The sequence below is a fragment of the Notechis scutatus genome, chromosome 1 (genome assembly GCF_049901735.1).
Source record: "Notechis scutatus isolate UNSWTSFEM ecotype Mainland chromosome 1, rNotScu1.2, whole genome shotgun sequence".
Taxonomy (NCBI): domain Eukaryota; kingdom Metazoa; phylum Chordata; class Lepidosauria; order Squamata; family Elapidae; genus Notechis; species Notechis scutatus.
The window spans coordinates 21731362-21742283 of NC_142009.1; the positions used below are offsets into that span (position 1 = coordinate 21731362).

Consider the following 10922-nt stretch of genomic DNA (forward strand, 5'->3'; position numbering starts at 1 on the left):
TTAGGACGGTTATAGCATCCTGGGGTCATGTTGATCCCCTTTTGTGACCTTCTGACAAACAAAATCAACGGGGAAGCCAGATTCACTTAACAACCGGGTTACTAACATATCCACTGCAGTGATTCACTTAACTGGGGCAAGGGCGTAAAATGGGACAGCAAGGACATAAACTGGGGCCAAACTCACTTAAATGAGTTAACAACAGAAATCCGGAGCTCCACTGTGGTCACAAGTCAAGGTATCTCTATTGGCAATATTATTACGGTATTAAGGGGGCGTCGCAGACAATCTCCACGCGGGCACCAACCATTTCTCCCCCCGATTCCCCCCTCCGGCACGTCTGTTCTCCCCACCCACTCTAGATCTGGGTTAGCCTCTCACCAGGGCCTCGCAGCTCGCTGGGAGAAAGCAAAAAAGGAAAGGGGAGACGAAGGAGAAAGGCAGCCGCCCTACCCGCAGAGAGAGCCTGCATGAACTGGAACAAAAGCCGCTCCGCTTCCCCAATTCCGGCTGCGCTCGCTCCTCCCAGCGCCAGCTTTGAGCCTCACGTGGCCTGGGCCCGACAGGACAAGGAAGGGGCGGAGCAAAGGATTAAGAGGCGTGTCTGCCAGACGCCGCGCCTCCCTCCCAAGCGTGAGAGGGGCGTAGCCACGCCCCATCAGTTTAGCTTTTTCTTGGACCATTCAGCGGAGGCGGCGGCCTCTTTCAATCTAGGCCACGCGAACAAAAGGCAGGGACGCTCGGCGGTATGACGTCATTACTCTTCTCGCGTTCAGTGATCTCAGACTGTTGTCATCTGTTCAGTAAACCGTGGTTAAGCAAGCCGTAGTTTAGTGTAGTGTGTAAAATTAGCCCGCTTATTCAGTTGGGTTTCTTCTTAGTAAGCATGTTTAGGGATGTAGTCTTTATTTGCGCTCTGCGTTATTTATCAATCCAATCAATCATGCTGTGAATGGTATTCTAACTTCTTTTAAATAAATGCGAGGTTTTGTTTTCTGCTGTGTTTCAGTCCATGTAAAGAACTGTTTTTAAAACAAGCATAAAGGCAACCATTTGCATTATTGGAGAATTCATCATTTCTTTGCACGCATGAGCCAATATTTGACAGCAAATGAAGGAAGATGTGGAAAAGTTTTTTTTGTCTGGATGTGTATCTCATCAGGCGTGTTATTAATGGAATGAATTTTTGATTGAGAGGCAAATAAAATTTCTCTCACCAAGAATTAGCTTGGTGGGAAAAGAGGCTTTTCTGTCCCATGTATTTCTTTTAAAAACATCTAAATATGAGTATCTGTTAGCCTTCACAGATAACTACCAGTGAATATTTGCATTCCAGGACATTATGGTATGAACATTTTTCTTTTTAATGGGAACTTCTGCCACTTAATTATATTTCACAGTACTGTTTCAGCACTCTGAGTATGCTCGAGAGCATATCCTGTAACAAGCGTGTTCTGTAACTATTTCCAAATGGAGGAGAGCATGTTGAGGAGACATATACAGAGTTCATCTTTAACAGATAACAGATAATCAGAGTTGGAAGGGACCTTGTAGGTCATCTAGTCCAACCCCCTGCCCAAGCAGGAGACCCTACACCATTTCTGACAAATGGCAGTCCAATCTCTTCTTGAAAGTCTCAAGTGATGACGCTCCCACAACTTCCAAGGGCAAGCTGTTCCATGGTTGATTGTACTCACTGTCAGAAAGTTTCTCCTTATTTCCAGGTTAAATCTCTCCTTGTTCAGTTTCCATCCATTATTCCTTGTCTGGCCTTGGGTGATTTAGAAAATAGTTTGACCCCTTCATCTCTGTGGCAGCCCCTCAAATATTGGAAGACTGCTATCATGTCTCCCCTGGTCCTTCTCTTCACTAAACTAGCCATGCCCAGTTCCTGTAACCGTTCTTCATATATTTTAGTCTCCAGTCCCCTAATCATCCTGGTTGCTCTTCTCTGTACTTTTTCTAGAGTCTCAACATCTTTTTTATAATGTGATGACCAAAATTGGATTCAATAAGTGTGGTCTTACTAAGACTTTATAGAGTGGTATTAGTACCTCACTTGATCTTGATTGTATCCCTCTGTTAATGCAGCTGTGGATTGCAATAGCTTTTTTTGGCAGCTGCTGCACACTGCTGGCTCCTATTTAGCTGGTTGTCCACTAAGACTCCAAGATCCCTCTCACAGTTACTGCTATTGAGCCTGGTTTCACCCAGTCTGTATGTGTACTTTGGGTTTTTCTTGCCTAAGTGTAGGACTTTACTTCTCTCTACATTGAATTTCATTTTGTTAGATACGGCCCAGTGTCCTAGTCTGTCAAGATCCACCTGGATCTTGAGCCTATCTTCTTTAGTCAGAGATAGAAATGATACATATTTTGGAATAAAGCCGTGGTGTAAATAATAGTGAGGTTCAGCTGCAGCTTGGTGAGAAAAGTTGCACATTGACATTTTTTACATGTACACATATCCACATCACCTTAAAATGCATTGAGAGTTTTAAATTATTGTTGTATATTAAAATAGATGCATTGTGATATGCCCCCCCCCACACACATTAACACTGTGTTAATGAAGGACATTCCTTCTGTGAGTTACAGATAGTCCATTTGAAGTTGCAATGGTACTGAAAAAAGTGGCGTATGATCAGCTTTCGCACTTAATGACTGTTATAGGTCACATGGTCAAAATTCAGGCGCGTGGCAACTGGCATGTATTTATGACAGTTGCACTGTCCTGGGGTCATGTGAAAACCATTTGTAAGCTTTCCAGCTGGCTTCTAACAAAGCAGAGTCAGTGGGCAAAGCCAGATTCATTTAATGATCCCATGATTCACTTAACAGCTGCAATGATTTGCTTCATAATTGTGGCAAAAAGGTCGTAAAATGGGGGCAAAACTCACTTAGCAACTGTCTTGCATAGCAACATAAATTTTGGGTTCAATTGTGCTTGTAAACAGGGGCTAACTATAGTTTGCAGTATTTATATCTCAATACCAAGAGTTGTCTTGGCGACATGGGTGGAATAGAAGTTTAATAAATATAATAGCATGAACTGTGTTATGATTATTTGTAAGCTTGCAGCTTTTTCTAATTTCCCTTCAGAGTAGAAATATTTTAAAGGTTTGTTGTTTTATCTAGCAGTAAACACCCAGAGGTATGTTTAAATGTTTATATAATAAATGTGCAGACAGAAATTAAAGGACTTTGGACAATCGTGGGAGGAAAAGGCTGATGAAGTACGGTAACTAAGATTAATTAGCAACATGAACACAAAATTGGTCCCTAATCATTTTGGGGGAGAGGGAAGGGCTGCCTTTGATAAGGCAAAAGTTGGAATGGGCACAGCTTGCTAGTATGGCTGAAATTTTCTTTCTGCAATGGAGTGGGGCCAACCTTTTTTTTTCTGTTGGTTTTTAAAAGAGTGCTAAGCCTTTGTGAAGGCTTAAACCCATCAGTTTTGGTGTATCTCACCTCAAAATGGGAAACAGCTCTGCAAATTTCAGCCCTTCTGAGGATAGGAGGCTATACAAGATGTGGTGCAAATTGCCCTGCCTCCCCAAGGCAATTTGCTTCTTACATAATTGATCACAAAATATTTTATCTTTGCGTCTCTTTTTATCCTCTTTGACTTTCTATCTTGGATTAGTATGTAGATTATGAATCTTCTTGGCCAAGGACAGGAATGTGGGAAGTGATGAATTATTAACCAATAAAACACCTTGATGTTGTTGGATGGATGTTGATGTAGATGTTGTTAGATGTTCTGGTGCTGTCAAGATCTTTTGCAGTATAACCCCAAGCGAGGAGGAGTAATGTCTAGGATTCTGATAGCTTTAATTGAAAAGCTCTCTATAAGGTAGTATTCATACATCATGCAGCTGGAAAAGCTCAATTTAGTTTATGTAGTTTAAAGCAGTAGTCCCCAAACCCCAGTCCATGGCCTGGTACTGGGCCGCACAAGCAGTGTGTGAATGTATAAGCATGCAAAGTTGCATTTGTACAAGCGGCATGCACAAGTGCAAAACCATCTCCTCTTCCTCTCCCTGCTGCTGGTTTGCAGAACCACACAGGTTGGGGACTGCTAGTTTAAAGCACAGGTATTCTTTCATGCAGATGATTAGGAAAAAAACACTGTATCATCTGTTTAATTTTTGAAGGTAACGTATAGGAGACACGGAAGCTCTAATTAAACAAAGCTAGGTAAGGTCTCTGTTAATTTGAGAGCAACATCTGGGGACTTCATAGACATATCAAGAGCATCTGCAAGACAGAATGAAGCTAGATTAAATCGAATCTTTATTATTTAAATTTATTAGCCACCCAATTCCAGCCAAGTGTGATTAGCAGACCTATTTTCCATATCTTGAGCAAAACAACTATGTTGGATTAACATGTGGGATATGAAATGGATATGACATGGACTTTTCCTCCCACTAATGGCTACATATTACCTTCATTTTTTAGTAAGGAACAGTTTATATTTCCACATATTGCATGAATCTTGAAACAAGTTGAAGGCTTTTCCTCGCACCCCTGGTGATGTATTTTCATCTAATCCTCAAAGTGGGAGGAAAAGATGCCAACTGGAAATCCACTGCCCTGTAACTGGCTTGCAACAAGCAGAGACAATAGAGAAGCCAGTATAAAAATTTCAAGTTGCAGTCACGTGATGTCTTGAAATGTTTTTGAAGATTAATATAGTTATGTGATGTCTTGCTTAATACCCCACAGCTATTTGCTTAATGACTCCAGCAGAAGTTCTATAAGTCCGTTGGGGGGTCACATGATATTTTGCTTAGTTGGGCTGTGGTGACTTAACAAGTGAACGGGAATTGATGCCATAAGTCTGTTATGGTCATGTGATTTCCAGGGGTGGGCTTCAAAAATTTTAGCAACTGGTCTTGCCTGGTTGCTGGGTGGGCGTGGCCATGGTGGGCGTGGCCTAGTTGGCCTCCTGCACCATGATAGGTGAGTGTTTTTGCCCTCCCCAGGCTCTGGAGGTTTTCTTCGAGCCTCTGGGAGGATGAAAACGGCCTTTCCGGGCTCTGGAGGCTCTCTGGAAGCTGGAAATGGGCCCATTTCCGGCCTTCCCGAACTTCCAGGAGGCCCGTTTTTTGCCATCCCAGAGCCTCCGCACATGCTCTGCGTTTACCAAAACTGGCTGACTCCTGGGAGGGCAGGGTGGGTGGGGCCAGCAAGGAATGGGATTTGGAGGTTCTCTGAACTGCACAGAATCTTAGCTGGGGCTCTTCCAAACTCCCTGTGAACCCTCAGCAGCCCACCCCTGGTGATTTCCCACTTAGCAATTGTGGTCACTAAGTGGGACTACCTTTCACTGGGGAGTTATCTGGCTATTGCAGCACGGTAGCCATCTCTGCCCATGTGCAGAATATTTGTTATTAGATCTGGTGCCTCTGAGCCATTAACCCACCCTTCCTTTCCCTTCTGCAGATAACTTTTCAACAGCTGGGGGAAATGAGCAGCCCTTCTCCACCCTCCAGGGAATAGAAAGGACGGGCTCCATTAGGCTGTATTCCACCTACAGATAAGGGGGCTGCGTTGGGATGTAGCATAGGAAACAGGACACCTGGATAAGGAGGAGGGGGCTACAGGTGTCTCCTCCAGGACAGTTGCTGCTAGAGGAGCTTCCAATGAAAAATTGCAACCTAAAGTAACCACTCCCTTAATTTGTGTAGGTGTGCACGTGCACAAAAGGAAATATCAGTCTTGTAGAAAGTCTTTCATGAAGCTGACATTCTCCCTACTGCAGAAAAATGGCCGCTAGAGGGAGCTCAGTTTCCTAGGACAACTAAAATACAAATGGCCACCAAGGTAACAGTCATTTTTATTAGATAGGTGACTATATAAATTTGATAAAAAGGATAAAGGGTCCCCAGCTTGGAGGAAGGGATGGGCCTTCCTTAGGCCAATTGCAGCCCTGCAGGGTTGCCCATTTCCCTCAGGTTCCAACTCCATGTAACACCAAACATTTGGCTAACTAGGCAGTATTTCTCAAACTTGGATACTTTAAGACAGGGGTTGCCAATCTTTTGGACCTCAGGGACCACTAAAGTCATAATTTTAAATCCCGCAGACCAGAGACCCTGGGAAAATCACAAAAAAATCTGCAGGAAAATTCCTCACCCTGTTTTCCTACCGATCAATCATTCTTTATTTGGGATCGCAGGATACCGTCTCCAGCTCAGTTCTTAGGTGGGGGTAGGTGGGAGAGAGAGACTTTGGGCTTCATGCAAAGAAAACAGCAGAAGCAGCAGAAGTCTTTCTTTCTCTCCCCCAAACTCCGTCAGAAATGAGTCTTTGTGAGACTTGTCATGCTGGCGCAATCTCTTGGAGCAGGATGCTTTGCAGCGTTCCAAAGACTCATTTCTGGCGGAGTTTGGGGGAGAGAAAGAAAGACTTTTGCTGCTTTCCTTGCGTGCAGCCAAAAGCAGAAGAAGAAAGAAGCGGAAAGAAGCAGCCCGGTGATCAGGCCAGGCGCCTGGGGCAAGTGGGGCAAGTTCCCCCCCTCTGCCCTTTCGCCCCTCCCCTCACTATCTCGTGTTGTTCACAATGCAAGTGACACAAGCCTTGTGTTCCTGCGGGCCATGTGGGCGGCACAGCCTTGTGTTCCCTTGCTGCCTGGATTAATTGCTTTGGAGGGTGCTTTGGGGGCAACATTTCTCTGCGGACCACCAACATTTTTTGATGGACCACCAGTGGTCCCTGGCCCACTGGTTGGTGACCACTGCTTTAAGACATGTAGACTTCAAATCCCTGGATTTTTTTCACCAGTCAGCATGCTGCAAGTTGAAGTCAACATGTGTTAAAATGTACTTTTTTAAAAAGTGGACTTAAAATATAGCGTGAGGAAGGTTTGTTCATTTTCCAATGGAAAATACTGTGAAGCTCCCTACAACTGGGTCAGATAAAAAAAAATCAAGAATATATACAAACATCAATAAGATATCTTTAGTGCTAGAATGGGGGTAAATGCAGAATCTTGGGAGCTACAAAAGGCATTTTCAATTCCTCATTAGTTTTTAAAGTCACAATCTCGGAATATTTTGAATATGGATAATTCTCAATTTACCGCTGGTGTCTTAAGCAACCATTTTAAGTTACAGTGGAACCCCTGGGGGTACTTATGACCCTGTTCTGATGATGGCAACCCCCCCCCCTTCTCACAGTCATGTGACTACACATTGGGTGCTTGGCAACCAACCCTATTCTGAGCTCATGAGATATGGCTCTATAATATCATTGATCAATCATCATTAAACTCTTTCCATTTTAATATTTTCTTATAATATTAAGTTTATTGCCTTATTGCACATACATGCTCCAGGGATTGACTAGCAGTATAGTCCGAATGCAAATGAGGTGGTTTTAATTCAACCAGATGCTGGTTGTAGAGATAACGTGATGGAATGATTCAATTATGGATTAATAATGTTAAATGAAATGGTCTCTTATGGTACAGACAGCTGTTGATTACTGACAATCACATCTCAGTAATGGAGGATGTCAGACGAGCTAGCACAAGCTGCGAGCTTTGAAAATCAGATAGTTGCCTGAACATTCAAGTGGCAGTGAAATTAGTGGTTGCAGCTATTAGCATGACTAGTACAAATTGTTAGGTAACCTAGGTCATGGCTGGAGGATCCTGGGAGTCTTAAGTACGCACATTAAAATTGATAAGGTTGAGAAATGATGATGGGAATGTTGGGGACATGTCAGTCAATATACATTTCTGAACAATTTCTGAACTGCAGTAACATCCATGCAGACATTTACTTTGGATTCTTCGCAATCGTGGTTTTAATATTCAAAAACTAGAACCTTTCTATTCCCTAATCAATTGTGTGATTTTGGAATATCCAGTTTTTGAATCCCCACTCTCACCTGGATACAGATTGCTGAACCTAAAATCGTCATTTTTATAAGCTTTGTTTCTTTTCCTCCCAAATTTGTCTTTTCATTTAACTATCAATGATCCCAGTGGCAAAGGGATTTTAAGTGCTTTTAGCTCCATTATAATGAAAAATTATTCATGGTAAAATGCAAAACGCAGCTCTGGTACCTTGGGGATTTTCATAGCACAAGCGTGGGAAGATTTCTCATAGCTGAAGACAAAGCACATTTATATGCCTGGTCACCATGTTCTCACTCCACAATTTCCCAATAGTGAAATTTGCTAGTTATTAACTGCAAAGTTTCAATCTATGTACAGTATTTTAGCTTGTGGTACAGAAAACCCTCTTTCAAACTGAGCTTCAGTCATGATGGCTCCATGGATGCATCTAGGCCCGTGATCAGGGGTGGGATTCTACCAGTTCTCACCTATTCGCTAGAACCGGTTGTTAACATTCTAAGCAGTTCAGAGAACTGGTTGATAGAAGAAATTACTATGGTTTTTGAGATCAGCCAGGTTTGGCTTAGATGCTGCCATTTATTAAAAAAAAAACCTGAATGAATGGCTTGTTTATGTATGAGTGATGTCAAGTTGGCCACACCCATCCTGCCAACGTCCACCCCCGGCCTCCGAGGTCAAACACAACCCTGATGCAGCCCTCAATGAAATCGAGTTTGACATCCATGGGTTATAACATAGCAAGTACGGGATATAGCAATAGCACTTAGACTTATATACCGCTTTATAGTGCTTTACAGGCCTCTCTAAGTGGTTTACAGAGTCAGCCTCTTGCCCTCAACAATTTGGGTCGTCATTTTACCCACGTTGGAAGGATGGAAGGCTGAGTCAACCTTGAGCCAGGTGGGATTTGAACTGCCAAACTGTAGGCAGCTGGCTGCAGAAGTAGCTTGCAGGACTGCACTCTAACCACTGCGCCACAGAGGCTCCTAATGCTATACTCACCAATGTGGACAACAGCAAAAACAATAATGTATGGCAGAGAGGTACTTGAAATACCAGAATGTAATGCTGTAGATATGAAATGCATGTCATAACTCTGCATAACCACCTTACCTTAGTACAGTTCAGGTTTGTCTGAGACGGATGGGGAACGATGGCCTTTGTGTGCCTTGTAGATTTCAACTCCCAGAACTCTGGGAGTTGAAGTCCACAAGTCATAAAGGGGCCATTGTTCCTACCTCTCCTCTAGGAGAATAAATGGATGCTGTGAAGTTGGGCTCAGTTATCAGAGGCAGGAGCAAATGCTGCAGGTAACATGACCTGTACAATTCTTAAGCTCTGCAAATTAATGCTCAATTCACATAACAAAAATTCCCCACTCCCTCTGAAGCCCCCTACTCCTTATGTGCTACTACATTTTGCTCCACCAAGGAGTCTACAGCAGGGGTGGGATTCTATCAGTTCACACCTATTCGCTAGAACCGGTTGTTAATATTCTAAGCAGTTCGGAGAACTGGTTGTTAGAAGAAATTACTGGCCTAATCCTGTAAGGAAGGCAGGAAGGAAACATTCTGGTGTTGCTTACAGAAACTGCCTCTCCATTAACTCTTATTACATTCTTGGCAGGACTGGACTTCCTGTCTCAGGAACTTCTCTGGAGTTTCCCCCCCCTCCTTTGCTGGTACTTTGCTTGTGTGGAGTGACCATTCAAAGTTACAATGGCACTGGAAAAAGTGACATGACCATTTTTCGCAGACTTATGACTGTTGCAGCATCCCCACAATCATGAGAGGCCAGGCGAGGAGATGCGTGCCTCGATGTGAGTGATATTGGGTTGGCCACACCCAGCCAATAACATGACCACCAAGCCATGTCCACCCAGTCATATGACCACCAAGCCACGCCCACCAACTAAGCCACGGCCACAGAACCGGTTGTTAAAAATTTGAATCCCACCCCTGGTCTACAGGATATGGTAAAAAGAAAGAAAATCAATATGGCAGCTGTGATGGTGTGGTCAAAGTTCTTTGTATGTGTGGTGAGTGAATGAATGAGATTGGGATTTCTTGTCTACTCTTAATTACACTCACAAGATACTTTGTTGGATCAGTTGAAAAATCTAGTGGCTTCATTTTTCTCAACACCCTAACACGTCCTGATATCCCTAGGTAGAATTTTTGTATAGTGTGGGACTAGTCCTCTCAGTTATTTATATATGAAATACAGTGGATTGTGCCATTCTGGAAAACGGGTTCAGTGCTCAGGTTAACATATTGTATGATTATCCACTGCTTGGCCACAGAGTGTCAATGGGTCTATATCAGTGGTAGGATTCAAATTTTTTTACTACCAGTTCTGTGGGCGTGGCTTGGTGGGTGTGGCTTGGCTTGGTGGGCGTGGCAGGGGAAGGTTAATGCAAAATCCCCATTCCCTCCCCACCTCACTAACCTGCTTTCCAGCTCCGTTCTCCTGTGCAGGGCAACAAAAGAAGACCCAGCCAATCAGCTGGGAGTCAGAAGGCAGAGAATAGATGGGGGCGGAGCCAGTCAGAAGTGGTATTTGCTGGTTCTCCAAACTATTCAAAATTTCCACTACCAGATCTCCAGAACTGGTCAGAACCTGCTGAATACCACCTCTGGTCTATATTTATATGCATTTTTGCTCCCTTATTTTACTTACATTTTTAAAAATTTTCCCCAATGATGGGAAATCTTCACTCAATATTTTTTTTTTTGTGTTCTCCAGATGCATGTTATGGTTGTGCTTATTTCCTGACCTCCTCCCTGAGTTTCATTAGCCAAGGATACTGCTGCCTGTCATATTATAGGAGCTCTGCAAAATGAAAAATGCCTGGCGTTTCTAATATCATTAATTTTTAAAGACCTGTCTTTCTCTTTCAAGGCATCCATTGTTATTAGTATTAAATGGTCCACCCAGAATTAGTAGAAGTAAGAAATCTCATCCATGTAGGCACAGGAGAGATTTTACAAGCTATTCCAGAGATCTCTCTGCTACCATTAATGGACAACTTTGCAAACTGATATTAATAA

General features: G+C 43.2%; 1 protein-coding gene across 4 annotated transcripts in view; it reads right to left on the minus strand.

Annotated features, from left to right (window-relative positions):
- LIG3 (DNA ligase 3) overlaps window positions 1–536 on the minus strand; it is a 34924-nt gene extending 34388 nt beyond the window's left edge. For 2 of the 4 annotated variants that reach the window (XM_026672459.2, XM_087958258.1), the window contains exon 1: window positions 454–536. In XM_026672459.2, coding sequence (XP_026528244.2) covers window positions 454–472 — 19 coding nt within the window. In that variant the 5' untranslated portion in view covers window positions 473–536. Of the gene's footprint in view, window positions 1–381 lie in introns of all 4 variants that reach the window. The other 2 variants (XM_087958249.1, XM_087958243.1) reach the window with 1 other exon arrangement.
- Window positions 537–10922: the final 10386 nt, after the last annotated feature.